General features: G+C 34.5%; 1 protein-coding gene across 1 annotated transcript in view; it reads right to left on the reverse strand.

The window, feature by feature from the left end:
* BHD (folliculin) overlaps positions 1 to 20,818 on the reverse strand; it is a 175,974-nt gene that overhangs the window by 28,984 nt on the left and 126,172 nt on the right. The window contains exon 8 of the mRNA XM_090405342.1: positions 12,091 to 12,325. Coding sequence (XP_090261468.1) covers positions 12,091 to 12,325 — 235 coding nt within the window. The remainder of the gene's footprint in view (positions 1 to 12,090; positions 12,326 to 20,818) is intronic.

A 20,818-nucleotide genomic window follows, 5' to 3' on the forward strand; every position in this document is an offset into this window, starting at 1 on the left:
TCCTTTTGATTTTCTTAACAAGTTGAGTTTTTACAGGGCAGAGTTGTTAGCCCTGGACCCAACCTTACAAGAGGGAACCTGGCTCTATCCCCTCCGGGACTGGGTACCCATTTTAGTCGCTTTTTACAACATGCATGGGCTACATTGGGATTATTCTTTAACCCCAATCACCACATGGGGGGGGGGGGGAGGAGTAGGGAAGTAAGACTTTATTAAATCAAGAGTGTCTGTTAGTAAAAGGTAATGCACTTTGGGATGAAAAGATTCTCCTTAAATTCTCCTACTTTTCACTTCTTGTACTCAACATATTGAAAATTATCAATGTGAGTACAGCAGTGAGCCTGGACAGTATGCCAGCTCGAGTACTATGAGAATATGCAAGAGAACTGGCAGTGCCTCTGATGAAGTTGTTTAATCTATGTCTCAGCTCTGGCAAAGTTCCAAGGTAAGATAATTCCATTATACAAAGGTGGCTCCAAGACAGAAGTAGCAAATTACAGACCATTTAATGTCTTTGGAGTGGTGGTTAAAGTACTGGAAAAGTTGGTAAAATTCAGGAATGGGTACATAGGAAGAAGAAGATACTCTATAAGGGATAGCATAGTTTTGGAAAAAGTAGGTTCTGCCTTAGTAATTTATTCATGTTTAATAATAAAGTGACAGCAGAACTGGATAAAGGAAATAGCTACACTAATAGGTATAAGGAATAGGCCTAAGTTCGATTCTCGTCACAACGGAAGGAATCTTTATGGGGACTTTTTCAATCGAAGGTGAGTTAGCCAATCTCATATAGAGGTAGCAGGGTTTTTTCCTCCTGGAAATTTGGATTTTTCATTCCACATACAGACAAATTGGCCCTTCAGAACAAACACAATTTACAGACAAAAAATACTAGTTGTGGTGGCGGTGGTGGGCGGTAGATGGAGATGATTGGTAGAGGTTCGGTGTAGTGGTGGAAACAGTTGTATAGTAGGTATCCTTCCGTGATGGGTCTTCAGACTCCTTGGAGGTGTCACGAATAATAATAATACTGCTGGACTTTGCAAAGGCATTTGACAGAATACTGCCTGGAAAACTATTACACAAACTGAAGCATATAGGAATGGATATGAGGGTGGCGTGGAGTAGCTACTAGACATCAAAGGGTGGAATCAGGACAAATGAACATGACTAGTGGAGAATCCCAGGGCTCTGTACCACGACCAATACTCTTTAATTTTTATATTAATGATATAGTGGAAGATATGAGTGGGGAGGGGAGGGAATATTCAGTTGTTTGATAAAGATGTAAAACTGGGGAGGGCATAGTTGATAAAAGGTGGTGTAGATATCCTACAAGATGACTGTAATAAATTGGCAGTGTGAATAATGGACAACGGTTATCAATCTAATGTTGCAAAATGTAAAGTAGCGTACTTAGGGATGATCTGGATTACAGGAAATTGATGAAGGTGGATAGAGATTTGAAGTTCAGAGGGCATATTGCAAAGGTTGGCAAAATAGCTCATAGGATTATTTGGATGTTGATTTGGCCACATCTTGACTATTGTGTACAGATTTAGTCACCTTGTTTTCTTGGAAATCAGGAGGTGGTGGAGAAGATTAAGAGCTGTTATTCAATTTAGTTACAGAATCTTGGAGACGCACTAGATGTTTAGTAGTACACCATCATCTGCATAAAGCAAAGAACTAAGTAAGTTTGATATCTTCAATTCTAATATCAGGTTTAATGACACTTTCTTTCATAACATGATCAGTATATATGATGAATAAGAGTGGAGATAGTGTGCATCCTGGTCTTACAACACTTGATTTTACATCAAACCACCTTCCTGTATTTCTTTCAAATCTAACTGCTGACTTACAACTTAAATATATAGACTATGTATTGCTCTGTATAATGCTCCATTCCCCATAGAATTGGAGCATTTTGAAAAGCATTTTCTCTGACCACCCTGTCTTCTGCATTTTCCAGATCCACAAAACTAAGTACTGTTCCTGATATTCCCATGATTTCTTTACTATTTGTCATAAAGTGAAAACTGATCTTGCTAACCTCTATTTGGCCTGAACCGAGCTTGTTTTTCTCAGAGCTTCTCTTACGCTATTTTTCTTAGCCTTTTCTTAAGTATACTTGCATAAATCTTACCAAAAATACACATTAGGGAAATTCCTCTATAATTCTCAAATTCGGTTTTATTTCCTTTTTTTTTTATAGATGGGTACTATGAGAGCTATTTCAACCATCTGAAATTTGACCCTCAGATTAGATCTTGAGAATTATGCAGTGCAATCACTATAAACTTTTATATCTCCATATTTGAGCATTTCTTGTTGAATATATCTACTCCATCTGCCTTTCCACATTTCAAGTTTTTGATATGTACAGTACAGTTGGTTGCATTCCTCTTGAATATTTTCCATTATGTTCTATCACTGTTTCATTCTATCACAATAGTTGTATATTTGGTATGCTTTCATTTATGAAAGATTTTTCAACTAAAGATATTAGTTGTTCTTATTTTTATATCTTTCAAAGTAATAACGACTGGAGTAATTAATTTGAAAGACATAAATGAAAGTGATAGAACAGTAGTGGAAAATATTCAAGAAGAATGTAACCAATTGTACTGTACATGTCAAAAATTTGAAATATGGAAAAGCAGATGGAGTAGATATATTCAACAAGAAATGCTCAAATATGGAGATATAAAAGTTTTATAGTGATTGCATTGCATAATTCTAAAGATCTAATCTGAGGGTCAAATTTCAGATGATTGAAATAGCTCTTATAGTACCTATCTATAAAAAAGGAAATAAAACTGAATGTGAGGATTATAGAGGAATTTCCCTAATGTGTGTTTTTGGTAAGATACTTGTCTTCAGTTTTCATGTCATCTCATTTCTTTTACAATCTTCTTTCCTCCATTTCTAAGCTTTTTGAATAGCCTCCAGAATATTTTGCCAACTTTGTGATATTTATATTCTATATTTTTACTGGTCTTCCCATAACTTTTCTTTAGCTACTTTTTACACGTAACCTAGCTCTCATACATTTTCCTCTGTATTCTTTTAGGGCATCTGCTGACTTATTTGCTAGGACTGTTTGGTATGCTTTCTTCTCTTTCAGGATTGCTTCTTGAACTTCTTGCCACCAAGGTGTTCTTATTTTTCTGTCTTTGCAGACAACTTCACCACATGCCTCCCTAGCTGAATCAATCAATTAATGTTTTCTTCAGTTTGACACTGAGACTCCAAAGTTTAGTTCTTGTTTTCTAACTTTCATCTTTTCCTAAATGAAGTCTATATAATTGAGTCTACAGTTTACCTGTAAAAGCCACTCATTTTTAACTCTTCTCGCCGATGTGATATTCATTTTTATCCTACTTAAAACAAAGTGATGATCACTTCCGATTTCAAATCTTCCGCATATGATCACTATCAACAATAGCACATTCAATGAGGCCTTTCTTATTTCTTGTGTCTTCCCTCCACATGAACTTGTGCAAGCTTTATGATGGAACATGCTATTAGTAAACAAGTCCATACTCTAAGCATAAATCCAGCAGGTACTCATCATTATTATTAGCCTTGTCAGCAAAATTTTTTTAAAAACTTTTCTATATGACTGGTGGAATTCATGTTCCTGCTGTTCAGATCTCTGACAAGGACCACCTTTTTCTTTATGTCAGTGCCTGCTCTAATGACTTGAAAAATTCTCCATTTCTTAAGAACTTTCTGTGGGATATAGGTACAAATGTTTCATTGTCCATTTCCACATTTTGAAGTTTGACCAAATAACTACCTGAAATTGCTATATCAAGAAGTTTATCTTCACATCTAGGTACTGAATGCTATCACTACTCTTTCCTTTCATTGACTGTTATTGCTTGAATATAACATACTGCTCATGTTGGTGGTTCCTATCTTCAGTTGTTCTGAAGATAGGAACCATCATTAAGTTTGTTGTTGTTCTTCTTCTAGATGGTGAGTTGGAGTTTATTCTAGTAGCTGACTTTTCACAGTTTGCCCTGGTTCTCTGACAAAAACAGTGAGGGCCTAGTGTAATGAGGCATCCCAGCTGGCATTAAATCTCATTATTTTGTACCATCATGTTTATTTATGGGTTAAGTCAAATGAGAGTACAATTTGGTTGGCTAAATCCCAAATTACCAGCACATCCTGGTTCATTCAATACCCAGTGGATACTTACTAACAGGGTGCACTATATGAAGGTTAGGATTGTACATTATTTCAAAAGTCCAGTCAGTTTTCCACACTCCTTAAAGGTGATGTGGAGGTTTCCTCTCAGTTATCCGGCTTTGATTCTTAAGTGACCACTAATTGCCATATTTCTTGGTGAATAATCACTTCCTTGGATTGAAAAGATCTGAGTTCAATGTTGGGATACTTACATTTATGAAATGTATCCCAACATTCAACAAAGTATCCCAAAAATAAATTTATGAAAGCTTTTTCAACTAAAGATGTTAGCTGTTCTCAAATTGACAGAGTTTCTATTTCTGAAACTTGGGGTTTTTCATCTTCCCAAACATACAAATTAGTCAAAGAGGGAATGCAATTTACAAACATAATATATGCCTACCTTATTACCTTAATTTCTGTGAAATAATCTAAACAATCAACCAAATTATAAGCCACACATTTTTTCTTTGGAAAAGTTATCTAAAATCAACTCATTGTATCTTAGACTTAATGTTTAACATATTCAGGTCGGGGCGTAGTAGCTTGCTCACCAAAAAACCCAACTACCTGGTGAAGCGAGTGAAATTACCAGCAATTTTGTTCCTGCGATTTTGTGTCAAACCGATCGTCTTTCATAACGATTTTCTTGATTCTAACTAATCCCGCAGTGAGGAGAGGGGGATAGGTGAAAAGGAATTTCTTTTCAGAATATATTAAACATTAATTAAAGAGAATGATATATTTGATTATTAGTTAGTATACTTGATCTGGTAAAAGATGTAAAGAATGGCAGATATAAGGAAGAGAAAGAATAGGTGTGAATAAAAATACTTTCAGTACTGTAAAATGGATTATGAATAATTTACATCTGCAAGGAATTTGTTAGGAGTTCTGGAAGATGAAAGGATGATACTACTTTTTAATCTAATATCATTAGCTATTGGTTCCGGTAATGATGAGACTGCCTTTTCTATATTACAAATGATATCCACTTTAGGGAAATTATGAGGTGTTATCGCAAAATTAAAACCTTTTTTAAGTATACTGATCTCTGGTTTTGTTAATACATGATCCGATAAATTAAATCACCTCACTTTTTTTGAAGAGATGTCGGAACAACAAGATTATTCCAAAGTTTCTATTTTTAAAAGAACAATTCCATTCAAGATGAGCGAAACATATTTATTTTAAAACATCTTTGGCACTTCTATGTGAACGGATACAGCATACCAGATTTCTTTGAAACCAAATAGATTTAGACTGTTATCAGATTTTTGATAAAGCCTTTACAACAAGCAAATGAAACCAAATCAAAAAATTTAATGATCTTTATACAAAACATTTTAAGTCAAAACCTTCTCTACCAGACAGCAAAGTTATTTTTAATGTATCGGTTCATGTATTAACAAAATCAGAGATCAGTATACTTAAAAAAGGTTTTAATTTTGCAACAACACCTCATAATGTCCCTAAAGTGGATATCATTTGTAATATAGAAAAGGCAGTCTCGTCGTTACCGGAACCAATAGCTAATGATATTAGATTAAAAAGTAGTATCATCCTCTCATCTTCCAGAACTCCAAACAAAAACATCACTAATCTAGAAAAAAGAACATTGTATAGTTTGAAGAAAAAGAAAGACATTATCATATTGAAGGCAGATAAGGGAAATTCAACAGTGATTTTAAACACCAGTGATTACGAAGATAAGATTAGCAGCTTATTGTTGGATACATCAACCTACCGTGTCCTAGTCACAGACCCAACACTAAAGAACCACAATGATACCAACGATTTAATATGTCACATGGTGAACTGGTCTATAGACTAAAAACGAAGATTGAAATCCATGCATCCACTAACACCAAGACTATATGGTGCTCCTAAGGTTCAGAAAAATGGAATACCACTACGCCCGATTGTGGATGGAATCAATTCGCCAACTTATCTGTTATCTAAACACTTGGCAGGCCTCCTCAAACCACACATCCATAATTTGGATACTTATATACGAAATTCGCAACATTTCATTGAGAAACTGAACAACATCTCTATCTCCAATATGGATTTACTCGCCAGCCTGGATGTTACATCTCTATTCACTAACATCCCTGTGGAGGAAGTCATCAACATTTTAGGAAGTTTGCTCCCACAAGACATTACTTCTCTGTTCCGTCATTGTTTAACATCTAACTTTTTCTTATGGAATAAAACCATATATCAGCAATTGACTGGCCTTGCAATGGGTAGCCCCCTCTCTCCATCTTGTGCTGATCTTTTTAGGAGGATTTTGAAAGTAAAATCTTAACTCAAACAGACCCTAAACCCACAGTATGGTGGAGATACATGGACGATATTGTTATCGTTTGGAACCACACAAAAAATGACCTGTTCGACTTTCTTAACAAAATCAACTCTCTACACCACGCAATCAAATTCACTCTAGAACTTGAAAAAGATAACCAATTATCATTTTTGGACACTTTAAGAAGCTTCCGAATGGTGGTATCAACCTCTCAGTTTACCGCAAACCTACCAATACAGGACGTTATTTACATTTCACTTCCTGCCACCACATTTCTCAGAAACTTAGTATTGTACACATGTTGAAGAACCGTGCCTCCCTCCTTAAAACAGATCAACAAGACCTCCAGGAAGAACTATCCCTGATATCCACCAACCTTAGCATGAATGGATTTCCTCGAAGACTCGTCCACAAGATACTTTTCTCTGAACCCCAACAAAGACAACAAGATGATATATGTTATTTTTCTACCATCGTGATTCCATACTTAGGGACAGTTTCCAATAAGATTGCTAGACTCTTCAGACCACATAAAATAAGAGTGGCCTTTAAACCCACAGAAACTAGACAACTCTTAAGATCTCCAAAAGATAGCCATCCTTTCTCCAAATATGCTGGAGTTTATAACATACCCTGCTCGTGCGGCTTGAATTATATCAGCCAAACTTCAAGGAGCCTTGAAATTAGGCAAAAAGAACACATAGGTGACGTCAATAATAACAGAGAAGAAAAATCGGGGTTAGAACCTTATACAAAACCTTAACAGGAACCAAGGACAAATCTTGCCCGTGATCTGGAAGACTCTTATCAGATCCTTCAAGTCACCAGAACTGAATTATAGTGCCAACTATAGAACGTTCCTAAATAACAACAAGTGATATCATGCATGCTCTATGCATGTATTGTACGCGCTCTGTTCTTTGTTTAATATAATTGGAATTGGTTGATTATAGTTTATAACAGTTTTTTACTTTTTAGTGCCTTACATCAGTTATGTACCCTGAAGATGCCAACAGTCTTAGTTGGTGAAACTAGTTGGTATAACATAGTTATTTATTATATGCACTTGATCAATATAATCCCATTAAAAGTCTTTCCAGAGCTTTTTGGTCAAGAAAATTAAACGTTTTTTAACATGAATGCTAATAATGTCAAGTTCCTTTCTAATATCTTCATTTTTAATATGATTCTGCCATTGCCATCTATTCGTTCCCCTAATTTTTCTCAGAACTCTCATATCTGTGATCTCTAGTCACTGATCAAGTGCTTTATTTCGAACACAACTCTCAGAGATCCATAACTTCAAACTGGTTTGAACACAGTCTTGTATACTGCTAGTTTGGCGTTTTGGCTAATTTCTCTCTTTGTCCATACAAATTTATTCAGTATTCACCTTACCAGCCTTGCTTATTCTGTCATCTATTTCCAGATTTAACCTGCCATCTTCACTAAAAACTGTGCCTAGATAGTTGAAATATTTTACTTGTTCTATACAATCATCATTCAGAATGCAGCTGAAGTTTTCCATGTTCCTGCCTATTTTCACAGTTTTGATCTTTTTATTGCTGATTTTCATGCCAAATTTGTTACTTCTGTTATTCAATTTAGTTAGATAATTCTGGAGGCTTGCACTAGATGTGTTTAAGAGTACAACATCATCTATATAAAACAAAGAACTAAGTTTGACATCTCCAATTCTAATGCAACTTTCTTTCATAATGTGATCCATATAGATGATGAATAACAGTGGAGATAATGTGCATCCATGTCTTACCCCTGATTTTACATCAAACCATCTTCCTGTATTTCTTTCAATTCTAACTGCTGACTGACAACTTAAATATAGACTATGTATTTCTCTGTATAATGTTCCATTCATCCCATATAATTGTAGTGTTTTGAAAAGCTTTTCTCTGGGCACCTTGTCATATGCCTTTTCATATCTACAAAACTTAAGTACAGATTATTTTCATATTCCCACAATTTCTCAACTACTTGTCTTAAAGTGAAAATCTGATCTTGACAACCTCTATTTAGCATGAACCCAGCTTGTTCTTTTCAAAGTTTCTTTACCACAATCTTGCTCAACCTCTTTTCAAGTATGTTTGCATAAATCTAACTTGGAACAGTCAGTAAAGAAATTGCTCTGAAATTCTCACATTTTTTTTTTTTTTTATAGATGTGTACTATGAGAACTCTACTCCAGTCATTGGCAATTTGACCTACTGTCCAGGCCATCTGAATTATGCAGTGTAGTCACTGCAAAACCTTTATACCTCCATACTTAAGCATTTCTGGTTGAACAACATCTACTCCAATTGCCATTCCACATTTCAAGTTTTTAACAGTTTTTTTTCTATCTCAAGTATTGATATCTACTCCTCTTTGTATTCCTCTTGAAAATTTTCTAGTAATGTTCTGTCACTGTTTGGTTCATTTAACAGTCTTTCAATGTAATTACTCGAGACATTTTGCCACCTTCCTGATATTTATTTTCCATACTCTTACCATGACTTCTGTTAGCTACCTTTACAATTAGCTTAGCTCGCTTACATTTTTCTCTTTTGACATTTGCAGTCTGTGTAATATATTCGTCAACAAATAGTGCAATTAGAGACAACTGGGATAAAAACGGCACTTAACTAATGAAGCATGTCCCCTCCCACAGAAACTATGCTGCATAGACTAAGCAAAACCGTTTATTGTATTGTTAAACACAGTATCTAACTAAAAACAATTGTCCTAACATTTTCCAAATGTTCAATTACATGAAATAAGTGTTCAGTTGATTGCATTTGACATTTTCGATATCATTAAGACAGATCACAAATGCTAACTTAAAATAAAATTCTACCAAAAGAGTTACAACTAACAGCCACCTAAACTTTGTGTCAGTGAGGCTGCCTGCCAGCCTGATGCAGAAGAGGCACATAAGCAGCAATAATATTCTACCAAAAGGGTTGCAACTAACATGCCGTATAAACTTTGTGTCAGTTCAGACTGCCCAAATAACACAGAAGCAGTACACAAATGGTAATGAGAAGTCCCGTCAGTATGATAAACGTGCAAAACACTTTCGAAGTGAACATGTTAAGACACATAAATAACTGAAAATAGCCTACTCTGCTTCTCTGGTAATTCCACTTAGTGGCAATATATTATATTCACATGTTTTATGTTTGTGTGTACTAGTTAAAAAGGTGAGATAATTGTAAATTTCCTTAAAAATCATAGAAAACTGTTAAAGAATTTGAATTGCAAAAGATAGTTGATGAGGATACTTTTTTACAAAAAAGAAAAATGTAGATTCTGTGCATCTACATTTTTTTGCTCCATGTAAATATTTTAAGTTTAATAGATCTAGTAATTTTTTCCCTGAATATTTCTTCTAAAACTGAATATGCCTGAAGTGGAAATTGTAGTATATATATTTAGTGTATATTTAAGTGGGAGATGAGTTTCATCTAATGTGAGACCAAATTTATCTGTGAACCTGAAATGGCTTGAAACAGTTCTATATTTGGTCTTCAGAGTAGGGTTTGTACAGTATTTAACCCTTAAAAAACACACTCATAATACTAATGCACAATAGATTTGCAAACTTTGGCAAGTGGAATTCACATTAGAAAAAAATGTATGTGTGTGTGTGTGTGTGTGCATCTAATTATTTAAGATACGAAAGTCAATAACCATATATATTTATGTATACTGTTCATCATCATAATAGACCATATTGGTCTGCTCCGGTGTCACTATCCATCTAATATCTTTTTTCTGAGGTCTCCATGGCCTTCCTTTCGAATTCATTTTGGAGGTTTAATGGAATATTATCAGCACTGAGAAAGGATTAAAACTAATTTTAATGCTTACAATATTTCATCTCAGTCACAGAGACATCATCAGGGATTACAAAAAATGTTTTGTAACAACACACACAAATACAATACAACAATGAGTGAAAACTAAAGTCCTGTGGTGTGCCCTCTATGAGCATTTACAAGTGGCCTAGGATCTCTGATAATTAATGTTTCCCAAATTTTGGGAAGTTTTATGCAACCGTATTTGTTTAAATTAGGTTGATTCCTGAGTGCAGATACAGATTCAAAGAATAGTCTTTCTTTTTTGAATTTACTATGGTGGAGCACAGTGGTTTTTTTTCCAGAAGATCCTGTGGGTTGTATCCAAAACCTGGCCTGCAAGGCCAGATTGACCATTAATCGTGATTGCAGATGTATGACTTGTGTTCTTCTAATCGGATGGTTGCTGATCCGCCTGTCTGTCCGAAGTAAGCCAGTTTACAGGAACAAGGTACTCTATATACACTCCAGGCACTGAGAGAGGGAGCTGATCTTTGGTGGAACAGATAAGGGTAGCAAATTTATGGTGGGGCTTAAAAGTTGTACGGAGGTTGTACTTTTTTAATGAGCTGGCTATTTTTTATAATGTGCCACGGATGGATGTAAGGTATGGTGATGGCATTTCTGAAGTTCTTCTGAAGAGATGATGCCCGGAGTATATAGAGTACCTTGTTCCTGTAAGCTGGCTTACTTCAGACAGACAGGCAGATCAGCAACCATCTGGTTAGAAGAACACAAGTCATACATCTGCAATCACGATTATGGTCAATCTGGCCTTGCAGACCAGGTTTTGGATACAACCTATATCTCCTGGAAAAAAACACCGTGCTCTACCATAGTAAATTCAAAAAAGAAAGACTATTTTTTGAATCTGCATCTGCACTCAGGAATCAACCTAATTTAAACAAATACAGTTGCATAAAACTTCCCAAAATTTGGAAAACATTAATTATCAGAGATCCTTCTTTACATCCTAGGCCACCTGCAAAAGCCCATAGAGGGTGCACCACCTAGATAGGACTTTAGTTTCACTCACTGTTGTATTGTATTTGCATGTGTTGTTACAAAAAGTTCAACAAGCAAACTGTTCCATTCATTCACAGTTCTATGAGAGAAAAATCTAGCTCTTACCTCTTTCTTAACTGCACACAAACATAACTTCCACACATGCCTCTTATCCTCTCCCCGACTTCCATATAATGAAAAATTTCATTAACCGATATCCTATAATGCCCTCTCAAAAGTTTATAGACCTCTATAATATTGCCACTCTTTCTTCTGTCTACTGGTCTGCAGTCTACACACTCTCAGTCTGTCCTGATAATTTACATTCTATAATCCTGATATTGCCTTGTAAATCTTCTATTCAGCCTTTCCACAGCTTCTGTATGATATAGTAAATAAACAGTAGGTTTCACTATAAATAATTTTCAAGATACTTAACAAGGAAACAGACTAATGAAGAAATGTATTTTGTACACAAGACATCAACAAAAGTAAAGAGGTCCATAAAGTCATACATTTGGTATGTACAATAGTTGACGTTTGAATATTTCAGTTTTTTCCAGACTTAAACAATATCCTTTGGATTAGACCTGAGTGCTTCATATTGTCATGAACCATAATAATGCTAAAACAATAATCCTAAAGCACAATATTCATTAAAAATACATCTAATTGATTATAGGATAAAAAAAAAATATGAGGAAAAAAATAACCTACTTTTATCTGGTAGTGCTGCAACAGTATGCATAGAGAAGCTATAGGAAGGTTTGTCAATATTTTCTTTATTGTCTTCCTTTTTTTCTGTAACATTCACACAGATGTGAAGATTTGAAGACAAAACATGATCAGGTATTGCAGTATCAGAAGAGAGACCCAAAAAATTGCACTTCCATGAATCTTCATATGTAGAAGAATAAAAAATTGGATGATAGCAACCACGAGGAAGAAGGTCCTGAAAATTATTTTAAAATAATCTTCCTGTATTGTTTTATAATTATACTACAAGAATAAGTAAAATTACAAAAATAAAACAAAGAAACCATATTCTTCCAGTAAACGAAAGTGTAGCATTCACTGAAAAAAACTACCTCAAATTTGTAGAAAAGGTCTAGAAAGTATTCCGACTTTTCTTTAGGATTTCAATCCCAGGTTTTTGATATCTAAAAAATAGTTTATCAATTCTCAAAATAAGTCTTACAAGAAGTTAAAAACAACAAGCAGAAAACTTAAGAGAAAATTTCATATTTCAACTGATAATAAGTACATCAATGTACTATATAGATTTGTTTTTCCCTATTTAAAGCAGGTATTAGAATTTGAACTGATTTGAGAGCTTTACAAATAACAAACCTAGAAGAAGGTTGTTGATTTGAAACTAGTCACGAAATCATCTTAATTGTTGGGTTGCCCAATCTGGTACACTTCTTGAGGTACACATCATGTCAAAAAATGATCAAAATAATGTTTTATCATTTTCTAGTCATCATCAAATCTGTCATTTCCTTTCCATGGTTTGTTTATTGTTTTTTTTCTCTCCCAATCTAAACACTTGCTCTGAATTAATGACTGAAATTATTCTGCTGAAATAAGGGAAAAACCCGAAAAATTGTATTTCTAATGAATATATGTGTCTCAAAACATTCTGAAATAAAAAGTCAGAACGTCTCAAGTGGCTCAGGTCAAAATTCCCAGTTCTTGCACCAGCCTATACTGCAATCAAGGCTACTGAGCACAACTTCTGACATTTTATGCTTTTCTCCTCATCACATCTGATGTCACCAAGGTAACATCATCCAAAGATAATGGTGGAGAGGACTAATGCCAAGAAGTCAGCCAATAGTTTTTCTCTTAATACCTTATTTAATATTTTCTTGAAATATATATATATATATAAATATAAAATTAAAGATGTAGTATTAACACTCTACTTTAATCATTATGGATTCAACTTCTGCCCAAAACTAAACTATGCAGTGTATTCAATAAAAAACTCATATCTCCACATTTAGACATTTCAGCTTGAATATTATCTACAGCGGTGTTTTCCAAACTGTGTTCTGCAGAATACTAGAGTTCCATGAAAAATCATAATTAATAATTAAAAGATGAGATGAGATGAAAATAAAATAAATATTGCATATTTGTAGTGGACATCACTTTTGTATCATTATAATTTTTGACATTTTTTTTTTTTTCAGTTATTAATATACTAACATAGACTAATAATTAGATAGTCTGTGGGACACTATTTTGGCACAGCCTTTGCACAGAGAAGTAAGTGTGTAGAGGTAATGTCACCTACAAAAAAGTAACAGCATGGTGATCTAAAATGCCATTCATATGCAATTTAACCTGGAGTACAAAAGTTTGTGTGTGTTTTTTTGGGGGAAGCAAGCTAATATCATGCATTGTTCAGGTGGATGAAACAAAGTAGCCTTTTGCTGACATGTTCTTGCATGTTTACACAATGCTAATGATGCAGTACAGACTGTCAGAATGTTATTTAAAGAATAAGATTCTGTAAATGTACTGTGAGATGAAAAGTGTTCCGTGACTAAAAAAAGTTTGAGAAACACTGATTTATGGTGTTTGCCATTCCAAATTTCATCCTTGAAATGGTTTTTCTATCAAGTATACACTACAATATACTCCCAAGCACATTCTTCCTGGATGTTTTCTATCACAGTTCTCCTGCCAGCTACTTTATTTAATAGCTTTTCAAAGTCACAATCAAATTTAATAGAATAAATACTTTTTATGGAAAAAATAAATGGAAAAGAATTAAGTGTTCTGATATTTCATTTCTGTCACAGAGATATCTTCAGGAATACAATTTTAAAATTGTAACACACACACACACACACACACACACACAAAAAAAACGGTAATTGGAATCAATTAGGCTATTTTGAGCCTGAAGTCCTATGAGGGGTCACTCTATATGGGTGCTGTTGGCCACCCTTAGCTGTTGGGTGAGAAATCTAAGAATTAGTTTTCCAAATCTTGGGAAGTTTAACACAACTATATTTATTTAAACTGTTTTTTTTTTTTTAAATCTGCTGTGATTTTAACAAAGTCAAGTTTATATTTGATGTGATGAAGCATAGCAGTTTTTTCCATCTGATCTTTTGCAAAGTATCCAAGGCATGGTCAGCTAGACTCCACTGACCATAGTTGTGGAAATGGATGGATTTCTTGTGTTCACCAAGGTGGATGTTGGTAAATCTCCCAATAGAACCTTAAACTGCTTTCAAACCTCATTTGAGCCAGCTTCAAATGAGGTTTGAAAGAAGTGTAAAGATTGTATTTCTTTAAGGTTCTGTTTTTTTTTTTCTGAGGTACCCAGATATAGGGAACAGTAACAGCATTACTGTAGGCTGTATGTTGAGAGACATGTGAAGAGATGAATGGATGGAGAGAGGGTAAGCTAATTTGTTGATCTTTTTGGTGCTGTAAAAGTGTATTATTACAATGTGTTAATGTTGTATTCCTAAAGATATCTCTGTGACAGAGATGAAATATCAGAATTAAACCTGTTGTTTATTTCTGAGTGTAAACCAGCCCCTAAGCCTAAAACACACATTTACTAATTCTGAGTGGAGTTGACATAGTATGCAAAGCTAAATGGTATGGTAAGTGGAAACTACATTTGTCCAAGGAACTCAATCAGCTAACCTTCCTAAAAAAAATGCAGGAAAATCACTGGAATTATACCCACCTGTGTCAAGTTAGAATAAAATTTCACTCACTTAAAGCATTCCATATCTACAGATGAGCTAGGTTTGCTTTGTGAAGAGATCACTGCTACTCATACTTATCTACTGTTCAGCCATTAGTTCTTTGCAAGATGAACTCTTCTATTCTTTCCAATATTTCTGCTCAACAAGAATATCAGAAAATAAAGGATAAACATATTAAAAATATAACAACCTTCACAAATCTTTTTCTCAGCCATAGAGTTAGCCTCTACAAGTTGTCATAAACTTTTTTGTCAAAAAGATTTGACGAAACGATTTCCCAAGAGTTGGGAAACTAATTCGTAGGCCTCCTGCCCAGTGGCTAAGGCTAGCCAACATCACCCCATAGATGGTCTTCATAGAACTTTAGGTCCAAAATTGTCTAATTTCTTTCAATTATTGTATGCGTAGTTTTGTGTGCATTATTACTATTTTGATCTTGTATTCTTGAATATTTATCTGTGATAGATACAAAATATTAGAAAAATAAACCTGCTGTTTAATCATTTTTCTGTGCTTTATTGAATCCATTAAATTTAATTATGAGTCTAAATCTTAGCCTAAACATGTGCTTTTCAATTCTTTTTTTTTTTAAATGCATATCCCCACCCATAAAAGGATATATAGCTATAATACATAAATAACATGACTGGGCTAAATGTTAGATAATCCAGAAACTCTGCTCTTGAGATCAAACATGGAACTTGAAGTAACTCAAATAAGCTGTGCGGTGTTCTCACAAGCAATTAAATCAATTTGCCATCTAAAAGGCATTATAAGCATCAATAACCATGTCTATAGCAAATTATATGTGACAAGGAATTATATTACAAAGATAATAAGCCGAAAGGCTATTTTACCGGCGAATTTATTAATTAAGAGGGAGATGTTAAATCCCGTTTTATTTTATAGCCGGGTACGAAACTCGGGTCGAAATCCATCGACATCCGTAAAGTTTCAATGCCGAAAAGCAATTGGCGGAACCAAGAGTAAATGATCACTTGGATAGTACAACACCAGGGCAACTCCATGCAAAGGTGGAGCAAGCTCCCTCACTAACTTTAATATTCTTTCATAATGTAAAACCCAGCTCCTAAGAGATGTAAATATATTGTTTTACATTATGAGAATCGGTCACTACCCAGACTGGTTTCAACCTTTTTTGAGGTCTCATCAGTGAGTAGGTAGACCTAGAATATCAAGGTTTTAAGTGAACAGAAACTTACATACCTCTACTATCGAATTGCCGAAGTGGTGTACTATATATTGTTAAATATTGTTAACTACAAAGATAATAACAAAGTTTCGTACCCGGCTATAAAATAAAACGGGATTTAACATCTCCCTCTTAATTAAGGAATTATATTGTTTACTTCCTTACCCAAGAGTGAGCAAACAAAATTTGCTATGTGAAGCAGAGTCAACGCTACACTATTTGCATATAGAGGCAATCGACTTCACATCAAATTGTCCTAGTTTCTCATAATGCACAGCACATTTCCTTTTGGATGTGTATATTGCCACACATTTATGCATACAGCCTGCTGATAGGAAAGAAATGCTATTCACACAACCAACCAGTTACTCCAAACATCCAGAATAGCTTTATCTTCAGTTTTATATCACCTTTATGATATTTGAATCTTTCTATGATATGTTTTCTCTCAATTTAAAACTTTCATGGTATTCTCCACACATCACTCCAACATCTAATTTGCCACCTCCTTCATGGTATATCTTATATTATTTCCAAAATTTTTCCATGACTTTTCTTCAGTTACTTTTAGACAAGTTAGTTTTCTTTCATTTTTTTCTATATGCTATAAGGGCACATATGATTTCTTTTCACAAACTACTTTCCTAACTCATTCAATCAACTTTCTTCAAGCTGCCACTCGGTCTCTAAGGTTTGGTTCTTGTTTTCAAATGGTTAAACTTATTTCAGCCTACAATTTATATCTGAGAGTTGTTTTGTTCAGCTTTTATTTTTTCAGAACTTTAGTAGACAATTTCTTTTCCATAGGATACTAATTTTTATCGTTCCCAACACTAGGTAGGTGGTTACTTAGCATTTTTAATCCTCTGTGTGCTCTCTTATCGCCAACCTGATTGGCTGAGTGGTTAGCATATTCACTCTCTAACCAACAGGTCGATGGTTCGAATCCCATCATAGGTATGGAGTTTGTTTGTGTCTGTCTTTAGGTGGGTGATGGGTGTGAATCACCTGGTATGAAATCATTGCCCTGTGTATTGGAGGCGTGAAGTGGCTTGAAAAAAGTTCCATGTTTTGTCTTTAGAGCAGGGTTTCTGGAGACTATGCAAAAAAAAAAAAAAAATTTTTTTTTTGAAATTAATAAAAAATTAGAATAAAAATATCCTTAGCCCACTCAAGGTACTAATGTACTATACATTTATAGCGTTTCGTGACTGGGAACTACAAAAAATCTAAAACCATTTGAAGACAATGCTATAAACAGTAATTATTAATTATTAAAAACAACACGTAAGTCCACAGTAATAACTTTAATTAATAAATAAGGTAGATATTTCATACTAAAACTAATAGTACATCTTCAGTGTTACAAACAGATAGGAATAGAATACAAGAAACGAACATTCGGTGGATCACCTATTAAAATACAATGTTGTCACGAGCTAGGAAATGAAAGAAATTAATAAATAATTAATATTTAAGATAATTAGTTTTTTAATGATTACATAAAATAAGTCTCCCAGATCTTCGAGAGAGAGAGAGGCAATCATTTCGATTTAAATTTGGTCGGTGTAAAAAAAGCTTCACAACTTTCTTTAAAGAGGTGTTCATATTTGAACCTGCATCTATGAAGGAGAATAGCTTTATCCCACTGGATATTATGGGTAGTGGTAATACTGTGTTGTGCTAGACCAGACTTCTGAGGTTTGTTGTAATCAATATAATATTGATGTTCTTTAATTCTTTTTTCCACAGAACGGCCAGTTTGTCCAAAATAAGAAATATCACATTCACAAGGAATTTGGTATGAGTAATGATCCATCTCTTAACTCACACCCCCCACACCCCACTTTCGTCCAGACAATTGGTCTCAGCAATATGTGTATTTCTACAATTATTTCCATGGAAAATGTTTATCTGAAATAGCATCAATAATTCTCCCACATAGTACTAAGCTTGTCAGAACATGTGCAGCTGCTGCTCAACATCCATTCACAGTGCACCTTGAAATTCACAGAACAAGTTTGTTTTCCTCCTCCTTCATCCCTGCAACTGCAGTACTGTGGAACAGTCTTCCCCTGTTGTGTTTCCCAAGGAATACAATATACAGTCATTTAAATCAAATGTGAACAAGTACCTCCTTTCCCAACCCACTACCCATACATGGTACTAATGTACTATAGGTTAATCAACCAACCTCTCGTGTATGGGCTCAACATAAAAAAAAATATCAACAATAGCATAATCAGTAAGGACTTTTGTGCATGTTTTCCTCATGTGAATTTATACACACTTCATGCTGGAACATGCAATGTATAATCCATATCACAAGATGGTAAAATTATGCATAGGGTCAGGGTAGTCCCAGTTGGTTTTATGGATTTCTTGCAGCTGATCTTATGCATGAAAGGTCAAACATCCCCTATAAAGCACACCAGTGTCGTGTGGAATGCAGGTAAGGATCGAAAAAGAAGTTTGACATTTTTCTTGAAGAGTTACAGGTAGTTATTTGGGAATACTTTATAAGGAAGGCGGCTCTTTCAGAAGACAGAGGAATAAAAGAAGAGAAGAAGGTTCAGTGTGTTCATTGAAAAAAGGATGCTGGGTAAGCTGCTGCTTGTTTTAACAGGTCCAACAGGAAGTAGAGGCATGATAGTTGCCAGTTCAATTGAGCAGTGACCTGTAGAACAGACAATGCTGAAACTGTGTGTGCAAGACAGAGGCTGAAGTGAGTCAGTAAAGAGGGATTGTCGGAGTCAAATTGTTCTCCGGACAACACAGAATTTTTAGGCAGGTTTTTGTTGTGAATCTGTTGAAATTTCTTCCAGTTGCGTAGCATCAACCTTTACGCATCTCCAACCAGATCTTAAAATTTTTTCCTTCACTAGAAGTTACTACCTATTAATATTATAGTTATTCCTGATTCTATGCTGACCAATGTAAATCATTACTTATGGTTGAATAGTTAATTATAGATATAGTTGGGAAAGTTTTAGGCAATCATTTATTAGTTGAGTTTACTTCAAATTTAATCTTGAATAACAACAATACATCCTTTATCAGTACTCATAATTGTATTGCTGTTATGTTTAAGAGATAACAGAGCTGCAATTTCATTTCTACTTGAACTAGGCTGAGGAGTTACAGATTTGAATAAAGTATATGCAGTTTCAAAACAAATTCTACTTGCAACAGGAAAAGGATTATTATGCTTTTTTTGCATTTTGGAACTCTTCTTTATCTGAGTTTGATGTGTTTCTTCATAAAAAATAATTCAAGTTTACTTTTGAAATAATAATTCAAGAGTAAAATGTTTTCTTGAAATAGAAGAGAAGAACCTTCCATTACTGGATGTTCTCATCCAAAAACAACTTAATGGTAGTTTCAGTATACAGAAGTAAAGCAAGTACAGTAGTCCCCCCCCCCTTATCCGCAGAAGATGCATTCCAAGACATCTCACGGATACCTGAAACCATGGATAGTACCAAACCCAACATATACTGCGTTTTTTCCTATACATACATACCTATGATAAAGTTTAATTTATAAATTAGGCACAATAAGAGATTAACAACAATAACTAATAATAAAATAGATCAATTATAACAACATACTGTAATAAAAGTTACCTGAATATGAATGGAATCTTAGCAACCTCAGCATACTTTATTATTATTATTTATTATTTTATGAAGTCGAGAAGCCATAAAGGCTTCTCTCTGGCATATCCAAATTGCTAGAATCACTACTCTTGCACTTTGGGCCATTATCAAGAAAAAATAAGGGTTACGTGAACACAAGCACTGCAATACTACGGCAGTCGATTTGATAACCAAGAACTACTCAGAAAGGTGTGCTATTCCTGATTTCCAAAAGGCTGCAAGGTGTGTCTAGCTTTCTCTACCTTAGGAATGAATTGTGCTGATGATGATGTACTACCTCTGGGATCAGCCAAATTGTCTATTACCAAAAGAAAGAGTCATACTGCTTCATTTTGGCAATATAAAATTGCATAGGCAAAGTGGATATTAGATCCAACATTATTTTAAAGCCGAATATTTGCAGAAACTACGAAAGTTTTGTAAGTTGACCTGAGAGCTTAAGAGAATACAATCCTTGGCATCCCCAAGTTGCATTTAGCTACTTAAGTAGGTAGTGCAAACTAAGGCAACTTGGGATGCCAAGGATTGTATTCTCTTAAGCTCTCAGGTTAACTTACAAAACTTTCGTAGTTTCTACAAACATTCGGCTCTGAAATATGTTGGATCTAATATCCACTTTCCTTATGTAATTATAAATTGTTTATTTTTGGAATTTTCCATTTAATATTTTCAGACCGGGATTGACTATGGATAGCGAACCCACAAATAAGGGGAAACTACGGTATCTCCCACTTTCCTATCCAAGTGTCTTCATGAAATTCCTTGCTGTTTCAGTCTCTTGTATGGGCAGGCAGGTAGGTCTACTCAAATGCATTTAGAAAAAAAAAAAAAAA

This window comes from Typopeltis vanoorti, chromosome 15 (assembly GCF_054136105.1).
Source record: "Typopeltis vanoorti isolate ZY-2024b chromosome 15, IOZ_Tvanoo_1.0, whole genome shotgun sequence".
Taxonomy (NCBI): domain Eukaryota; kingdom Metazoa; phylum Arthropoda; class Arachnida; order Uropygi; family Thelyphonidae; genus Typopeltis; species Typopeltis vanoorti.